The sequence below is a fragment of the Cuculus canorus genome, chromosome 25 (assembly GCF_017976375.1).
Source record: "Cuculus canorus isolate bCucCan1 chromosome 25, bCucCan1.pri, whole genome shotgun sequence".
Lineage (NCBI taxonomy): Eukaryota > Metazoa > Chordata > Aves > Cuculiformes > Cuculidae > Cuculus > Cuculus canorus.
This window is the reverse complement of record NC_071425.1, coordinates 3,334,618-3,354,120: the sequence shown is the minus strand read 5'-3', so window position 1 is coordinate 3,354,120 and position 19,503 is coordinate 3,334,618. Positions and strand designations below refer to the sequence as shown.

At 50.7% G+C, this 19,503-nt stretch overlaps 1 protein-coding gene across 3 annotated transcripts in view; it reads left to right on the top strand.

Annotated features, from left to right (window-relative positions):
- ASIC2 (acid sensing ion channel subunit 2) overlaps positions 1-8,581 on the top strand; it is a 537,867-nt gene extending 529,286 nt beyond the window's left edge. For 2 of the 3 annotated variants that reach the window (XM_009555383.2, XM_054088236.1), the window contains exons 6-11: positions 247-400; positions 1,223-1,314; positions 3,093-3,172; positions 7,363-7,431; positions 7,639-7,813; positions 8,195-8,581. In XM_009555383.2, the coding sequence (XP_009553678.1) occupies positions 247-400; positions 1,223-1,314; positions 3,093-3,172; positions 7,363-7,431; positions 7,639-7,740 (497 nt within the window). In that variant the 3' untranslated portion in view covers positions 7,741-7,813; positions 8,195-8,581. The other variant, XM_054088237.1, reaches the window with a different exon arrangement.
- Positions 8,582-19,503: the final 10,922 nt, after the last annotated feature.

The window sequence follows — 19,503 nt, the reverse complement described above, 5'->3', positions numbered from 1 at the left end:
GACTCAATCATCACATGTTCCTCAAGCAGATGCTGGTAACAGAGAGTAGCCCTCAGCAAAAAGTCTCTCTCTGAGATGGTGGGGATGGTTGTGCGATGAAATGGGAGAGAAATGGCCAGGACTGGCTTTCCTGCAGCTCTTCTGAGATAAGGCTTCTTGGCCCCTCTCAGGATGGCATGACCCCCTCCTCCGACATCTGCTGAGTGTCCCTGACTCCATGAGGTCTAACTCTGTGACCTTCTCCAGGTTTGCTCGCTGAAAAGGACAGCAATTACTGCATCTGCAGGACACCCTGTAACCTGACCAGGTACAACAAAGAGCTCTCCATGGTCAAGATCCCCAGCAAGACCTCGGCCAAGTACCTGGAGAAGAAGTTCAACAAGTCAGAAAAATATATTTCGTGAGTGTTGCAGAGAACGGATCTCCTTTATTTTATGGGTAGAAAGTGTCCAAAGCCCCATTGGCTGTTTAAAGGAGCCTGTGCTGAGAGCGGAGCTTGCTGGTGCCTCAGTCACCAAGCAGAGGAGTGTCCTTCAGGAGGAGTTAGGGTCAAAATTGGAGAGGGGAAGATATAAACTAGACATTAGAAGGAAATTCTTCATAATGAGGGTGGGGAGGCCCTGGCCCAGGTTGCCCAGAGCAGTGGTGGCTGCTCCATCCCTGGAGGGGTTCAAGGCCAGGTTGGATGGGGCTTGGAGCAACCGGATCCAGTGGGAGGTGTCCCTGCCCATGGCAGGGGGTGGGACTGGATGGGCTTTGAGATCCCTTCCAACCCAAACCATTCTATGATTCGATGACAGCGAAGCCCAGTCTTGCTGGCTCTGTCTGAGATAAGGCTGTTCTCCACCTCAGTCTGGGCTGTGGACCTCAGGCAGCCACTGCCTTGGACCTCTCCCAGCCCTGGACGTGGCATTGCCTTGTGGAGGCAGTACAGTTATTCTGCATTAGGCATCCTTTGGTCTCTTGCTGTTATCATCAAAATGAGATCCAGAGCTCAGATCCCGAGAGATCTTGAGGAAACATTTTCTGGTTTCTGCCAAGGCTGCCGGAGTCCTATTGGTGCCCTGGATCTCCATGAGGTCCAGGTCTGGGGTTGCCGAGGACCCCAGAAAGAGAACAGTCAGGGCAGAAAAGAGAATAAAGCCCCAAAAGTCCCTTTTTTTTTCTTGTCCCAAAGCACACAAGGCTTCTGGTGACTGATGCTGTTGCCTTCTTTCTACAGAGAGAATATTCTTGTGCTGGACATATTTTTTGAAGCGCTCAACTATGAGACGATTGAGCAGAAGAAAGCCTACGAAGTGGCAGCCTTACTTGGTAAGGAGAGGTCAGGGGTGCAGTTTGGAGTCTGTGTGGGCCGTGCTGGAGTCCGTGGGTGTTCATGGGACAATAAAACACCAGGAGTGGGTCCACAGCTTGTGGGCATTGACATGAAAATCCCAGTGAGGACACCCTCCTGGTCGGCATTCTTTCATCCTCATCTCTTTATTTTCCTTCCAGCATCAAGCTGTGCCAGGAACGTCCCAGGGACCACAGCTAGTCCACATGTCACCTATGAAAGGTCAACATGAGCTGTTCCATCTCTCTCTGCTACCAGGAGCCAGTTATTTGGAAATCCTGGAGCGATGGATGCTCTCTGTGGTGCCCCTCATGCTGGAAGGACATTGTGTGGAGGAGAACCATCTACCCATCACATCTTGCATGCTCCAAATCACCCTCCTCTCCAGCCAGGGCAGCCAGGGCCTTGAGATCTTTAACTTTGAGTGGTGCCCCACGGCTTGAAGGAGCAGGTGGAGTTGTTGGCTTGCTCTGCCTCAAACTAGGTCAAGTTTTGTGGGTGCTGGCTACAGACTTGGGTGCTTGAGACCTATTGGGTTTGGGAGTGGAGGTATTTGATGAGGAGAAGCAAGCATTCTCTGTGCCCATGCTCAACCTTGCAGCCTCCCCGTGTGCCACCCTGAATTCCCAGATCCTTCCTGGGATGCAGGGAGCAATCAGCACCTTCATTGGAAAGCTGGAGCCTGTCCCGGGATGGGGATGCTGCAGGGAGCACAGCACCCCACGACCCATTGGCTGTGCTTCATGCAGCAGTAGCTCTGTAAAACATCCACGCCCTGAGCCCTCCTTGATGTGGTGGTTTTGGAGGTCATTCCTTCCACTTCCCCACTCTTCGGGGATGGCAGCACCCAGGGCAGCTGCACCATGGTTACACGAGTTCCTCTAAGAGCATCTTCCTCCTCCTCCTGTGTCTACTGTGGGTTCCCCGAGAGTGCTACAGTGAGGAAGAGGAGGCTGATGATGAAGGCACTTCGACACAAGCCTCCTTGTTTGCATGACCTTGCATGGCTTCGGGTAGAATCTTCCCCTGCTCTTCAGCCCCTTTTGAACCACCACTTTGCCCCCAAGTGTGTTTTTTCCTCTTTCTTCTCTCTCAGTCTCATGGACACCCACAGCAAAGGTCCCGTAGCCCCTCCATGGTTGAACCATGGAGTTTTTTGCAGCAAAATCCGTGAGATTGATCTTCCCTGAAGCACACGGTTTTGCAAAGCACAGCAGCTCATGTCAGCAGTTCCAGATTCCAGCAGACTCCTGGAGTTCTCCTCTCCCCATGGTGCCTCCTCTACAGCCCTTCCCCAGCCCTGAGGAACTCAAGCAGAGACAGCTTTGAGATGTTCCCCTGAAAAAAACAACCCCTTTCCTCTTTTTGGCAGGTGTGGGGTTTTTTGCAGCTCCAGGGCATGTTACCTACTTCTTCTCCAGCATCTTTCTTCTTCCACTGCTTAGTTTGGGAATAGGGCTTTGGGATTCCTGGGATGAAACCTGCTGTCTGACAGATGGCTTCCTAAGATGCCAGCATGCATTATTTCATCCTCATTAGGCTTCCAGCTGATGGCCTCATTAGAAAGAGAAGTGTTTTGGTGGCCGGCAACTTCCTTCCTGGGATGCTTTTTGTGGTGGTAGAGCTGTTGGTGCTTCTGGAGGTCATTCCTTGCGTTTCCCCACTCTTCGGGGACCAGGGCAGCTGCACTATGGGTGCTTCTAAGAGTGTTTACCCCGCGTATTGTTGACCATCCATGTGGTGTTCTCTCTCCTAGGTGACATCGGAGGCCAGATGGGGCTCTTTATTGGTGCTAGCATCCTCACTATACTGGAGCTCTTCGACTATATATATGAGGTAAGACCCTTTGCCTTGTTCCTCTGGTGGGCTCTGGGTTTGCCAGCCTTGATGCCAGGCTAGGCTGATCACGGACCAGGACACTCCATGCCTAATGAGCCCACGTGGATTATTAACTTTAATTAATGGTCCTGTGTCATTCATGCTCTATGGGGTTGGTCACGGCGATGTAGCATGGGGTGGGGGTCCCTGCATCAGCAAGGGTTCTCCACATGGGAGGGGTTGGCCTGCAGCCCATGGCATGGCATAGCTGGGGTCACTTGGCACCCTGCCTTTGTTAACGAGGTTTACTGCTTGCTTGGGCTAATTAAGCACCACCTCCATGTGGCTGTGCTGCTTCCCACCTTGAAAGTTGCACTGCCTGAGGTGCTGCTTGGGGACCATCCTCCTGTCCCCGTCTCCAGCTGGGCTTCTCTCAGCAGCGTGCCGTTACCATCAGAACACCGTTAATTAATTCCGAAGTCCCAGTCCAGCCATCACGTGGGAGAATCAATGAGGCCAGACCTTGTACCGCTGCCCAGGGTGGGAAAAAAACTCAGTCCCTGTTATCTGCATCTCTGCCAGCAGCCCTGGAGCAAAGAGCTTTCCAGGAAGCACTGAGACAAACTCAAGTGAGGTCCCATAGCTCTGTGGTGGCTGAGAGCAGCTGCTCTGGAGAAAAGTGCAAGCCCTCTTTAATGGGAATGATTGGAAGAAGCAATCTGAAGGGCATTTTGCTTTCTTGGCAGCCCTCTCTCCTCCTGCCCTCCAGCAGCGGAGTTGCAACCCTTGGAGATCCTTAATCTCTCTTTGTCTAAGTAAGATCCTCCAGGGAACGCTGATGTCTCAGCCCAGCAGCTCAACATCTCCCAGGCAATTTGGTGCCAACGCATGAGTTGGTGGTTCCGTGCTTTCTCAGCCTCCCCTGTAGGCATCATCCCTCCAGCATCCTGGAGGATTCATTCATTCAGCCTGGAGAAGAGAAGGCTCCGACGAGACCTTATAGAGACCTTCCAATACCTGAAGGGGCTGTGAAAAAGCTGGGAAGGGACTGTTCACAAAGGCTTGTGGGGATAGGACGAGGGGGAATGGGTATAAACTGGAGAGGAGCAGATTTAGACTGGACTTAAGGAGGAACTTCTTCACGATGAGGGTGTTGAGGCTCCGGCATGGGTTGCCCAGGGAAGTTGTGGCTGCCCCATCCCTGGAGGGGTTCAAAGCCAGGTTGGATGGGATCTTGGGCAGCCTGAGCCAGTGGGATGTCCCTGCCCATTGCAGAGGGTTGGAACTGGATGATCTTTAAGGTCCCTTCCAACCCAAACTATTCTATGAGTCTAATTCAGCTCATCTACTCATTGCCTGGTGATTTTAAGGTGATGGCTTTGGTCCCTCTGCCCCCATATTTGTGATGTCTTCGACCTGCCTAGTCCAGCACTCTCATCGCCACCTCTCAGCCCCGTATCATGATGGGACCAGGGAGTTTTAATCCCATGAGATGTTGCCATCCGGAGCGGTTTGTCATTGTTGTCTTAGTGTACGCCAAGCCAGGTGGGTGCACAGGGCTGTCAGGCAACTGCGGTCCCCCCCTCTCCGAGCTCACTGGGGCATCTTGAAAATCACTCTTAATGTTATTAAAGTTGGGTTGCTGGCTTTATGTTTTAAGCCAGTCGCTCATCATCACAGTCCTTCTGGGCCGCTGTTAGCACTTGGTGGCATTATTCTGCAATAAAATATATTGAAAATTACAAGCATAAAGCTCATAATTGCTTCAGAGTGCAAACAAAACCTACGCCTCGCTTTATATCTCAGTCTGAATGCACACAATATTTCATTAAAATTGCCTGTTCCTGAGTTTCTTGGGGTTCTTTCACGAGAAGGGAATAAGAAACCTCGCAAAGTTTGGATTTCTCTTCTCTGTTCTACTCCATAGTTTGAGATCTGCCTATAAAACCTGGCAATACTTTCTTTTTGAGGTTTCTTTTTCGCCTTTTTTCTTCTTTTTGGGCAGAGGTGGCATAAGAAGCATCCCCTGGGCCCACCTGGGGTGGCACAAGCAGGTTCACACAGCTGTGCCCTATGTGGGGCATCTTCATGGTCACCCGGGACAGATATTTAACCCACACCAGCAAGGGAGAAAAGGAATAAATTGACTTAATACCTGATCTACACGGTTGAGCTCTTCTGCTCATGGTTCCATCAAGGTGGGGTTCAGCGCACCTAAAACTCCTTGCGTTTTCAACCAAAGCATTTGTAAATTCTTTGAGGTTGCCAGCAAACGGATACAACTCTTTTCCTGCGAGTTAACCAAAATCAGAGCAAATATTAACCCTCGAGGTGGCATTTTTGCATCATTCACTCAGTGGTCCAAGTGGTCCAAGCAGTGGTCTGCTTGGTCCTTCCCAGGGCAGAGTTCTGCTTCTAGGCACAGCGAGGTCCCAAATCCCCACCGTGCATAGAATCATGGAATCGTTTGGTTGGAAAAGACCTTTGAGATCATCAAGTCCAGCCGTACCTGCCCACTACTGAACCATCCCTGAACACCTCATCTGCCCAGCTTTTGAACACCTCCAGGGATGGGGACTCCACCACCTCCCTGGGCAGCCTCTGCCAGTGCCTGAGAACCCTTTCAGTCAATAAATTCATCCTGATGTCCAATCTGAACCTGCCCTGCTGCAACTTGAGCCCATTTCCTCTCATCCCACCACTTGTTACTTGGGAGAAAAAGACCAGCACCCACCTCCCCACAACCTCCTTTCCAGGAGCTGCAGAGAGCGATGAGGTCTCCCCTCAGCTTCCTCCAGGCGAGACGATCCCAGACCCCCAAGGTGCCTCATAATCCTTGTTCTCCAGCCCCTTCCCCACTCTGTTCCTCTTCTCCAGACACGCTCCAGCCCCCCAAGATTGTTCTTGGAGCGAGGGGCCCGAAACTGAACCCAGGATTCGAGGCGCAGGCTTACCAGCACTGAGCACAGGGGGACAATCCCTTCCCTGCTCCTGGTGGCCACCCCATGGCTGATCCAAGCCAGGATGCTGGTGGCCTTCTTGGCCACCTGGGCCACTGCTGGCTCATGTTCAGCCACTGTCAACCAACACCCCCCATGTGCCAGCCAGGATCTCCCTCCCTTCCCTAGGAACTGACCCAATTTTTTGCGCTTATAACTTTCTTCTTTTTTTTTTTCATTTGTTTTATTTTTCCCCCAGAGGAAGTTTTTCAGAAAAAACCTTTCCTTTTCAACCTTTCTGGGATTTCCCTTGAAAATACGTTCTTTAGCAGCAGCAGTTGCCAGGGAAATAATGCTGCCGAGAAGGGAAACGGTACTCACATAGCTGACATTTTTCAATAAACACCCAAATATATTTGAAAAAAATGAGATTTTGAGGCTTTTTTTTTTATGTGAAGAGTTCAGTTTTGACACATGAGGTTGTTTTCTTGGAAAGATTGTCTCCTTTTCCATATCCTTTTAAAGTGTTCTCCGTACCAGCGCATCACAATATTGAATATTAGGAAAAGGTTCTTCAACCAAAGGGTAGTGGAGCACTGGAACAGTTCCCCAAGAAAGCAGTCACGGCTGCTGAGGACCCTGGAGTTGTGTAGTCTGGAGAAAAGGAGCCTGAGGGGAGACCTCATCGCTCTACAACTGCCTAAAACGAGGGTGCAGTGAGGTGGGGGTTGGTCTCTTGTCCTTGGTAGCCACTGAAGGACAAGAAGAAATGGCCTCAAGATGCGCCAAGGGAGGTTTAGGTTGGATATTGGGAGGAATTTCTTTACTGAGAGAGCGCTGGCAGAGGCTGCCCAGGGAGGTGGTGGAGTGCCCATCCCTGGAGGTATTTAAAAGACAAGTAAATGTTGTATATGGGGACATGATCCAGTGGTGGACTGGGCAGGGCTGGATCGATGGCTGGACTCAATGATCTTAAACGTGGTTTCCATCTGAAACTATTCTGTGATTCTAATGTTCCAGAAGCCTTTGGCCAATGCCTTCAGCCACATGGTATGGGGTTGTCCTGTGCAGGGACAGGAGTTGGACTCGATGGTCCTTCTAGATCCCTTCCAACTCAGGACATTCTGTGATTCTATGACTCTATTCTATGATTCTGTCCCCTGGACTCAATCCAGATGGATGAGGCTGCGCCGTACCTCGCGGATGCCCACACGGGCAGTGCAGATGTTCTTCTTCTGCCCACCTTAACCCAACCTCCCTCTTTTGCAGCTGATCAAGGAGAAATTGTTAGACCTACTGGGAAAGGAGGAAGACGAAGGGAGCCATGATGAAAATGTGGTAAGGAGCCCCATTGGGAGAAGCGAGGACATTGCCCTGCGGTTGGCTCCGTAGGCAAGCGAAGTCGTTCGATGTGGATGCAGCATTTGGCCCTGACTTGAGTTATTCCCAAAGGATGGATGCTAAAGAAAGGAAATAGCAGTTGAGGAGGGGCAGGGAGCACCCAGAAGGCGTGGAGTAACCCTGTCCCCTGCTCTCCATCCACAGAGCACTTGCGACCCCATGCCAAATCATTCGGAAACCATCAGCCACACTGTGAACGTGCCACTGCAGGCCACCCTGGGAACGCTGGAGGAGATCGCCTGCTGACACCATCCGACCGCTCCACAGTGCCAACACCTAAGGAAGGAAAACTGCACAGGAAAGCAGGGACCAAGCTCAGGTTTGCAACGGGGGCAAAATAAATAAATAAATAAATAAATAAATATATTAAAAAAAAAAAAAGGAAGAAAAACGCTATGCATTTAAAAAAAAAAAATAAATATATATATTATATATATACTCTGCCAAAACTAAGCGAGAGGCGCCTTGGACTTGACTTGTGTTGTCCTTTCCTGTGGGGGGGTTGTCTTCAAGATGTGAAGGCAGCAGCTCAATTTTTGAACTGTACAAAACAGAGAGACCACCACCACCACCACCACCACAAACCAACCCGAAGCACTGCCATTTCCCACCCTGCCAAATGTACAAAGCACTTGCATGCCAGTTCTTTTTATGGCGAGATATTCCTAGCTGTCTTTATAAGCTCTATTCCTCTTTACAGTCTCTGATTTTCACTACAAGAAGGAACTCGCGGGCTCAGCCATCCCCTGAAATCACCATTACTAACGTCGTAGGCTGAAATAGAATAAAGAAACAAAAAGTCGCAGCTCTCGGATTCTTCTTCCGTTCTTGTCCTTCGTGTCAGTCTGTGATGAATCTTAAGCTAAGCCGGGTCCCCCCGAAACCCGGCCACCGCCGGGGCTCCTCAGCGCTACCAATCACCCCAAGGTGAGCATCCCTGCAGAGGGAACGGACCAGGTGGCTCTTGGTGGATCATCTCCCCTCCCCGGCTGCTGTGTCGTACTCCTCCTTCTGCGGTGCCTGGATAGTCCGTCAGCGAGGGGTGGGCACGGAGTGGTGGGGGTTCTTTCTTCATATTTTTTTTTTAATGACGATTTTTTTCTTCTTTTAGTTTTTTTTACCTTTTTTTTTTTTCTTTTTTCATTTTTTTCCCCCATGAATGGATTCTGTGCTTTCTCCTCGTTCTCATGACTGATATTAAAGCTGGTCTTGTGGAAATGGCCAGGCTGTGTCATTTCTGCCTCACCCCCACCCTCCACCAAGCCAAGCTGGAGCCCCCAACGCAGCCTCGGACGCGGGGATGAGTCCCTGCCAGGTGCTGCCCTTGGCTGGTCCTTACCCCCTTGCCTCATCCTTTACCACATGTGCTCAAGATGCACCACAGGGTTCAGATTAAACATCAGGAAAACGTTCTTCACCACAAAAAGGTTCTCAGGCACTGGCAGAAGCTGCCCATGGAGGTGGTGGAGTCCCCATCCCTGGAGATGTTTGAGAGACAGGTAGATGAGGTGCTCAGGGATGGTTCAGTAGTGGACAGGTATGGTTGGACTCAATAATCTCAAAGGTTGTTTCCAACCAAGCGATTTTATGATTCTCAACACCTCCCGATGGGGTGGGTGCGATGACCAGAGCGTGCTCAGCTTGTCTGCTCCGTGATGGTGGGGTCAGCTCAAATGTTGAGGACTGTGGTCATCTCTTGGAGTCTTATTTATTAGCAATGAGGAGATAAAATAGAACTCCGCCTTCTGCTGCTCACCAAGTCCTAGAAGCTGCTTTGAGGGTAACACGGCACAAACCATCCAGAACTCCTCGTGCAGCCGGTACAAGCCACAAGCAGCGATGCAGTGTGTTGTAACAGCCCCGTGGAGCTGCTCCTGCACCAAAGGCTGGAGAACATCCCGGGTCCACCTCCTGCCATGGGATCACAGCTGAGGTTGCTCCAGCAGTGATGCCAATGGGCTGTGCTGCCCGGCTCTGCAAGCCCACGCCTCGAAGGCTCCTGGTGTTATAAGATGTTCTTCAAGCCTAGAGAGGCGGCGCTGATTGGAGCTGCCTCGGCTCTCAGATGGGCTCTCGGCACAGGTTTCTGATTCAAGAGCCTTTCTCCCTTCAGCTGCCTGCCCTCTTCTGCCTGAAGAGCCTGTGTTTGGGGAGAGCTGGAGGAGTCAAAACACGGCATCTCATGCTGGCGTTCAGTACAACACATCTAGAGAGCATCCAGAGGAGGGCAAGGAGTTTGTGAAGGGTTTAGAGGGAAAGCCCTGTGAGGAGCACCTGAAGTCACTTGGTCTGTTCAACCTGGGGAAGAGGAGACTGATGGGAGACCTCATGGTGCTCTGCAGGTGCCATACAAAGAGAGGAGGAGGAGCAGGCGCTGAGCTCTTCTCTGGCCAACAAGGACAGGACGTGAGGGAATGGCAGGAAGATGTGCCGGGGGAGGGTTAGGTTGGACATTAGGACAAAGTTCTTCCCAGAGGGTGGTGGAGCACTGGAGCATCTCCTAGGGAAGCAGTCATGGCCCCAAGCCTGACAATATTAAAGAAGCCTTTGGCCAACGCCGTCAGACCCATGGGGTGAATGTTGGGGTTGTCCTGTGCAGGGACAGGAGTTGGACTCAATGATCCTTGTGGGTCCCTTCCAACTCAGGACATCAGTGATTCTGTGATTCAAATTTAAGAGCCTCACGCTGAGCTAGGGGCAGGGCAGATCCCTGCCGACAGCAGCTGTCCCACTGCCACCCTCCCTCCCTTGGACCATGAAGCCTCATTCAGGCAGCACTTTGGTTCAATCAAGAGCTTCAAGGGCGGACGAGAGGCTTGGCAAGCTGCCTGCCAGCGAAACAAAAGTTCAAGTCGTTTGGTTTAACAAAGGGAAGGTGAAGAGGTGGCTCCATCAGTCTATAAATTCTTCTGTGGAGAGATTTCTAATAAAGAGGTCTTTAATCTAGCAGACAAAGTCAGAACAGGAAGGAGAAGAGGGTCATGACAGGGTGAAGCGAAATGCATTTAAATGAAAAAGCCTGTCCAGGATCACGGGTGATCCCTCAGCCCCTGAATTCTTCAAATTAAGACATGATCTCCTTTTTTTAAGAGATGCGCTCTTAGAGGGCCCCATCCTTGCAGCACTCTCTGGACTGGGTTGGAAAGGACCTCGAAGCCCATCCAGTTCCAACCCCATGCCATGGGCCGGGACATCTCCCACTAGATGCTAGATCCTCACACCTGCATCCTGATCCTCTCACCTGCCTCCTGATGCTCTTCTCATGGTGATCTCACATGGCACTGATCAGGTATTGAGATCTTGGAGCTCTGAATCAAGTGAGGTGGGGGAAACTTCATGAGAAGTTCCATCATCCCTTGAGGGGTTTAGACTTTGGTTGTGTGGTCTCCAGAAAGGAGCTCTTCAACACCTCTGGATGCTATTGAACACCTCTGGATGCTATTCAACAGGTGGTCGCTTTGCTATGCTCAACCCTGCTCTGTCTCCTCAGAGCAACACCCGGGAGCAAATGACACCAAAAATCATCAGATCCCTTTAAACAATCATGAGAATTTTCTCTTAAGAAAACCCAACCATAATCCAAATTGGGTGTTGTTTTCTCTTCCTGTTCCTCCCACCTTCCGAGCGAGAAAGGTGACGTTCACTTCACAGCTTCAAACGCTCAGGCGGAAGCCTGAAAACATGCAAAGAAAACTGCGATTTTCACGCAAATCCTCTGCTTCCACCCACCTGCACAGTGAGGAGATGGTGAGACTCAGGGTGTGCTCACAGGGGTTGGCAGCACGGTCCCACCATTTGAAAAGCCCATGGCATGGCATGCTGGAGGATTTTCTCTCAACCTGGTAACCTGCCTCCTGGCTCTTCTTCTCACCCCCACCAAGATCTGTAGCTTCAGCAGACACAGATGTTTTGCGCCTGGATGGAGTCGTGAAGAAGTCAGAAACTGTAGCTGTGCAGTATCTCAGGAGATGCTCCAGCTCTCTGATCATCTTCTTGTCCTCCTCTGGACTCACTCCAACAGATCCGTGTCCTTCCTATGCTGAGGACTCCAGAAGTGAAAACAGCTGCAGGTGAGGTCCCATGAGAGCAGAGTAGAGGGGCAGAATCCACTTCCAACCACCTGACATGGGTTGGGACACCTCCCACTGGATCAGGCAGCTCAGGACACCATCCAACCTGGCCTTGGACACCTCCAGGGATGGGGCAGCCACCACTTCTCTGGGGATCCTCTGCCAGGGACTCCCCACCGTCATCGGGAATAATTTCTTCCTAATGTCCCATCTAAATCTTCCCCCTTCTAATTTTAACGCCTTTCCTGCTCATCCTATCACTCCATGTCCTTGTAAAAATTCCCTCCCCAGCTTTCCTGGAGCCCCTTTCCATACTGGAAGCTGCCCTAAGGTCTCCCCAGAGCCTTCTTTTCTCCAAAAGAGGCTCATCTTTGTAGCCTTCCTCCCTAAAATTCCAACAGTACCATCACTTTCTTATGCTGGGGATTCCAGAACTCGATGGGATGTCCTGGCTGCTTCCTTCCCTCCACCCCAGGAGAGCAATGCCACCGGCTTAGAAGCACTTAATGTAGCCGAAGAGGCTCCCTGAAGCAACCAAAGTTGGTCGTGGGTGGCTATCAAGTAGCCTAATTACCACACGTGGCCTCTGGATTTCATTAGCGTGTTGAGCCACTCCTCCAAATGTGCATTATCCCTGCAATGCCCTCGTAGCCCACCAGAAAGTCTCCAAAGCACTTTTTTGGGTGGCAGAGCCCTGCTCTAAGATGCCAACACACCAACACGTTAATGGGTCTCAGCTCCGAGTCACAGCTTTGCCATCTTCCTGCCACCCCCACCACTGTCTCTTGTACACAGGCGCTTCTGTTCTCATCGCCAGTTCATCTCCCAAGGGGACCATCCCTCCTCCTCCTCCAACCAGCTCATCTGCTAACTCTCAACCTTCCCGGCGACCTCCACAGCATTAAGGCAAAATAAGCCCCTCTTGGGATGCGGCACGTGATGGAGATGTGCTGTTCGGTTGATGTAATTGATATCAAAGTGGAGAAAGGTCACGCTTGTGGGTTTGATAAGGAAACACGACAAAGCTGTTACATCTCCCAACTTTCCCTTTCAAGCTGACAGGGCTTGAAAAATTCAAAAGCCCATGTGCACGCGTATGTCTGTCACGTCTTTCCCTCTGGTGTTTGTATGCAAGTGAAAGCTCAAAATAGCGACGTGAAGACACCTTGGTCTGGGCCGTTTTGCAGGATGCCCAAACGCCACCTTTAAGCGCCACCATTGCTATCACGGCACGTCTACCTCAACACATATACAAAACCAGAGGGGTAACTCAGGCTGGTGATGGTCTGTTGATTTTTCCTCCTCTGCGGCATTTTCTGGCTGCGTCAGAGCAAAATGGGTTCAGTCTTGAAGTCTCTTTTCCCAAGTCATTGAATCATTGAATCGTGGAATGGTTCCACATGGAAGGGACCTCAAAGGGACCCTATTACAACTCCTGGCCATGGGCAGGGGCACTTTCTACTGGATCAGATTGCTCAAAGCTCCATCCAACCTGGCCTTGAACACCTCCAGGGATGGGGCAGACATTACTTCCCTGGGAAGAATTTCTTCCCAATGTCTAATCTCAATCTTGCCCCTTTTCAATTTAAAGCCATTCGTCATCATCCTTGGATGAGGAACAGGCCCTTGGAAAAAGCCCCTCCACAGCCTTCCTGGAGCCCCTTTCAGTACTTGAAGCTGCTCTGAGGTCTCCCTTGGGACTTCTCCAGGCTGAACACCACCAACTCTCTCAACTTGTTCTCATAGCAGGGGTTCTCCAGCCCTCGGATCATCTCCGTAGCCTCCTCTGGACCCATTCTGACAGTCCCATCTCCTTCTTCTGTTGGAGATTCCAGAACTGGACACAGGACTCCATAATACTTGGTGGTATTTGTTGTTCTGCGATGGAGGGGAAGGAGCATAAAGCTTTTCCCTCCTGTTGGCCGTTGCTGGCTGTTTTCAGAAGAGTTGAGCTCAGTGAAACTAAACCATCCTTTTTGATTCAGCCAAGTTTATGCACCTGATAATATAAACTTCAGCAGCAGATAGAAATGCTTCTATGAGATGAACCACTTCCCTTGCAGCTTGGTTAGACCAGCCATCCAACTGCCCCTTTTTAGTTGCATTTCCTAAGCCAGCACTTCTCAGGACGTACCCCTTCAAACTTGGAAGAATTCACACATCTTTCCCTCCCTGGAGGGGTTCAAGGCCAGGTTGGATGGGGCTTGGAGCCCCCTGATCCAGTGGGAGATGTCCCTGCCCACGGCAAGGGGTGGAACTGGATGGGTTTTGAGGAACCTTCCAACCCAAACCGTTCTATGATTCTATGAAAGAGCCTTTTGTTTTCATCAAAGAAGCTTTTTCCAGCAGCTACAACCTCTGGAGATCATCTAGTTCCTGACAACAGTCCGATTTCTGGATGCTCCAATTCCTTCCCCCCTGGCAGCTCTGCTTTTTAAACACCCGCCAAAACTGTGAAGAGATTTTCCAGGAGGCATAAATTCTCTCTGTACATCATAGAGCTTGTCGACAGGAAGCTGAAGTTTTCCTCCTGTTCATTTTAGTTGCTGAAAGTTATTTTTTCGTATGGTTTTGCTTGTAGAAAAATCCTAATTCATTTTGATCCTGATTGTACCCATCCAGTCCAATTCAGCTCTTCTCTCATCTTTTTAATATCCTCCTCTGTTGCCTTCCCTCCCGCTCTGATAACATCAAAAAGCCTCTTCCCTGTCACTGCCGCGCTCACGCTTCCTCTTGGCATGTCACTTTTATTAATTTGTGCTTTCGGAGGTCTCCTCGTCTTTCTGTCAGGAGGTATTAACTTCAAACATCACAAGCAAGCTGCTCGGCGTGGGGGGCTGACAGGCAACCGCCGTCTCCTTGGGAGCCTACGATTCTAAATGTGCTTCTTGCATTTTCCCTGGTGAGGGTTTTTTTGACGCGGTGTGCTCGCTTCCCGAGGCGCTCAGAGGTTTTGCTGTCTTGTGTATTCAAGAGACCAGCGAGGCAGTGGGCTGAGCAAAGAAGAAGAGCCGGTCCAAGCACTCACAGGTCCAAAGGAATGGAGATCCAGCTGGTTTTCCAACACGGAATCGCTTGGTTGGAAGCGATTGTTCAGTTGTGTTGTGTTCAGTTCTGGGCCCCTCACCACAAGAAGGATGTTGAGGCTCTGGAGTGTGTCCAGAGAAGAGCAACGAAGCTGGTGAGGGGCTGGAGAACAAGGGTTACGAGGAGCGGCTGAGAGAGCTGGGGGTGTTCAGCCTGGAGAAGAGGAGGCTGAGGGGAGACCTTATTGCTCTCTACAACTGCCTGAAAGGAGGTTGTGGAGAGGAGGGAGCTGGGCTCTTCTCCCAAGGGACAGAGGACAGGACAAGGGGGAATGGCCTGAAGCTCCGCCAGGGGAGGGTCAGACTGGATATCAGAAAAAAATTCTTCACGTTAAGAGTCCTCGGGCACTGGAACAGCTGCCCAGGGAGGGGGTCGAGTCACCTTCCCTGGAGGTGTTTAAGGAACGGGTGGATGAAGTGCTGAGGGACATGGTTTAGGGAGTGTTAGGAATGGTTGGACTCGATGATCCAATGGGTCCTTTCCAACCTTGTGATTCTGTGATTCTGTGATTCTGTGAAGAGGCCTTTGAGATCATTGAGTCCAACCATATGTGTCCACTACTAAACCAGCTCCAAGCACGTCATCTGCCCATCTCTCAAACACCTCCAGGGATGGGGACTCCACCACCTCCCTGGGCAGCCTCTGCCAGTGCCTGAGAACCTTTTCAGTGAAGAAATGTTTCCTGATGTCCAATCTAAACCTGCCCTGGGCCAGCTTGAGGCCATTTCCTCTCATCCTATCAACACACGGACAAGTTGATGGGTAATGACATGGGTGAAGGGACTTGATGCCTCTCTGGTGAAAAAGTAGACTACGTTACGCAGAGAGGTGGTAGATGCTTCATCCCTGAAAACATCCAAGGTCAAGCTGGATGGGATTCTGGTCAACCTGACTGAGTTGAAGTCCCTGCTCACTGCAGGGGAGTTGGATCGGATGCCCTTTAAAGGTTTCTTCCAACCCAAACCATTCTGTGATTCTCCACACGCCGGCATACACCACCGCGGCCGCGCACGCACCAGCTGTGAGCAGAGCTGGCACGCACAGCTCTTGTTTGTGTCCAAGCGTCCTGCTCAGGAAAGAAATCTTTCCTGCTGCAGATCCTGCAAGTCCGATGGGGAGGACTCTACGCAGATGACATTTGGTGGTCAAGTCACGGCAGTGACGCGGGGGCGGGCAGCACTTAGGCTCACAGCAACGTCTGGTGGTTGGCGCTTGCACAGATGGCACGCTGCAGGCAGGGGGGATGGCATGTGCCCAGGTCTTTCTGGGTCTTCTCACCCACGTTTAGACAAAATCTGCCAGGTCCTGACACTTTGCTGGCACGAGCGTTGCTGCACATGAGCAGTTTCCACCACTCCACTCCCTCCGGGCTCAATTTTCTAACGATACGCAGCCACGTTCCTACCATAAAGCACCATTATTGGCATGTTAATGTTGCAGGCAGCAGTTCCAACACATGCTGTACCCCATAACCGTGGTCTTTACTCACATTAAATAAATAGATGGATACTGGCAATTGGTAATGGCCACTTGTCCTATCAACGCATATCAATTTCCATATCATTCTTCCCCAAGGACAGCTTCTAATTGCTTCCTGACTGATCCCAGTTCTCCTCTTCACAGCTTTGCCTTCCAGGCCCATGGAGACAATTAATTGAGTAGGTGAAAAGTGCGTCTTCATCTTTGCTCTCACTGATTTAACTTGTGTTCAGATCTCCTGGAATCCCAGTGAAGCCCTTCAAAGAATCAGAGAACCATGGAATCACAGAATAGTTTGGGTTGGAAGGGACCTTAAGGATCATCCAGTTCCACCCCCTGCCATGGGCAGGGACACCTCCCACTGGCTCAGGCTGCCCAAGCCCCATCCAACCTGGCCTTGAACACCTCCAGGGATGGAGCAGCCACAACCTTCCTGTGAAACCTGTTCCAGTGCCTCACCACTCTCATGGTGAAGAAATTCTTCCTTATATCCAGTCTAAATCTGCCATCTGCCCCTCTCCAGTTCATACCCTTTGGCCCTTGGTCCTATCACTACAAGCCTTCATAAACAGTCCCACTCAAGCTTCGTTGTAGGCTCCTTTTAGGTACTGGAAGGTCACTATAAGATCTCCTCGGAGCCTTCTCTTCTCCAGGCTGAGCAACCCCAACTCCCTCAGCCTGTCCTCGTACGGGAGGTTCTCCAGCCCTCAGATCATCTCCGTGGCCTCCTCTGGACCCATTCTAACAGTTCCATCTCCTTCCTACGTTAAGGATTCCAGAACTGAACACAATACTCCAGATGAGGTCTCACAAGAGAGGAATAGAGGGGCAGAATCCCCTCCCTGGCCCTGCTGGCCACGCTTCTTAAGCTGTTGGCACTTTGAGGGGCCACCAGTGGTGGCTACAGCTGGCTGAAGCTGTCAGTTTTCACCCATGGTCTCAGCACTTTGAGTGAAGATGGGAACTTCATCGCACTTAATCCCTGTTGGAGATTCTGCCCCTCTGCTCCACTCTGTGAGACCTCATCTGGAGTCCTGTGTCCAGTTCATGAATTCCCAACATAAGAAAGAGATGGAACTGTTGGAACAGATCCAGAGGAGGCCACAGAGATGATCCGAGGGCTGGAGAACCTCTGCTATGGGGACAGACTGAGAGAGTTGGGGTTGTTCAGCCTGGAGAAGAGAAGGCTCCAAAGAGAACTTAGAGCAGCTTCCAGGACTGAAAGGGGCTCCAGAAAAGCTGGGGAGGGAATTTTCCAAGGGCCTGGAGTGATAGGATGAGGGGGAATGGCTTTAAATTGGAAGGGGGAAGATTTAGATTAGACATTAGGAAGAAATTTTTCCCGATGAGGGTGGGGAGCCCCTGGCCCAGGTTGCCCAGAGCAGTGGTGGTGCCCCATCCCTGGAGGGGTTCAAGGCCAGGTTGGATGGGGCTTGGAGCAACCGGATCCAGTGGGAGGTGTCCCTGCCCATGGCAGGGGGTGGAACTGGATGGGCTTTAAAGTCCCTTTCAACCTAAACTCTTCCATGATTCTATGGTTCAAATTGGCCCATTTCATGGCCACTCTTGTACCATTGTTGCTAACGACAGTACTGAGCATAAATGCTTATAACGACCATAGCCTGACTTTTTAGAGGAAGTCCAAGACATGGGTGCTACACAGGAAGAGATTGTAGATAAGACCATAGCAAATAAAGATGAAACAAGATCAAGCTGTAGCCAGATAAAGTCAGAGTGGTAATATTTCCTAATGTTTTTCTAACGAGGAGTTTAATTAGCTATTGGACAAAATGACTACTGGAAGCTCTGCATTGCCCACCACTTGCTCTTCATAACCCAGGTGGGATGGTGTCTCTGGAAGCCCTGAGCTGAAAATGAAATTATGGGCTTGTACATGGGTATAATTACTACCAGAAATTTCTTGGCTTGCGCTGAAGATAAGGATATTCAGTTCTTTCTGTTTCTGAGCCAACAGCCAGAACCAAATGGAAAACAAGGAGAGCACCACAGGGAGATCCACCACCTCACACTTAACCTGCTCTGACCCGTGTGGAGCTCAGGACGTGGCATTTCGCCAGCTCCATGTCTGCTCACAGCTCAGCTGGGGCTGATGCAACTGTCTCTGCCAATGCTTGCAAAATGCAGAGGTAATTCCACCTTCTGTAGCAACAATGTTGAGGAGAAACCATCTTGCCAATGAAGAAATCACCCCAACATGAGAGTCCAGGTGAGCCAACACACAGCAATGCCAGTCACACCAGCAGGAGAGTTGAGCGTGACCAAGTCATCCAACTCGGATGCAAACTCTGCTGAGCGTTGCAGATGAGGGTCTCCAATGAGCCAATTCATCCTTGTCCCATCTCATAAAGGTGTAATGCAAAGGGAGTTCCAGGATAGCTGCTCAGATGCTTTTTGCATAGGTGAAATTTTGGTGAAAAAAGGTTGGTTTTCAGTGCAGCAAGTTTGAGGCTGAAGTTCCAGATGTGCTCTTTCTGTAGTGCGGTGGAGAGCAAGACATAGCAGGGACACCTCGAACTGGATCGAGCTGCCCAAGCCCATCCAACCCATCCTCGAACATTTTTTCAACAGATCAAGCAAACCATCATCAGGGCTTTCTGGTTTTCTCTCCAAACTGAGGGGACAGGAGAAGTTGTGGGTGAGGAGGATGAAGAGCAACAAGCTCTTTGGCTCAAGGGCTGTCCCAAGTCTGCCACCTTATAAATCCATCCTTGACAAATTACCCAGAATCCATGCTCCGCTTTTCCAATGAGGAGCTGCACCTTTGATTCCCACCCAGAAAAGGACTTTTCAGAACGGTTTTGCCCATAAACTCGGCATCTACAATTTTTCTTTCTCGTTTGCAAGGCTACAGCTGAGACGCCTCGGGGAGAGCAAAGCAGAGAGGCACCAGCCGTGCCCTGCCAAGCAGCTCGGCAAACCCTCAGCTTCTGAAACACCCGGGATCCAGATGTCAAAAATGACAAACTCCTCACATCAAGAGACATCGTGGGAGATGGAACTCCCCTGCAAGAGCCGGGGGAAAAGTGAAGTTCAGTGGGACTGAAAATGGGGAGCAGGAGCTCCATAAAGACATCCTTGACTCACGGGCTCATAAAGCAAAGCCAGAACCGACGTCCAAGGGGACAAACCCCCTTGTAGCTACGAAGACCTGAGGCACTGCACCACCAGTAAGGTCTCAGGCCTGGGACAATGAGCAATATCCCACGTGAAGCTCCTGGGAAGTCCAGAAATGCCTAAGGAGAAAAAAGAAGGACCAAAACCAGCCCCAACAGGGAGTTTCTAAAGTGCGTCTGTATTTTTGGAGAATAAGAAAGCTCAGTTCTGCGTTGAGATGCTCAGTTTCCAGGCCAGA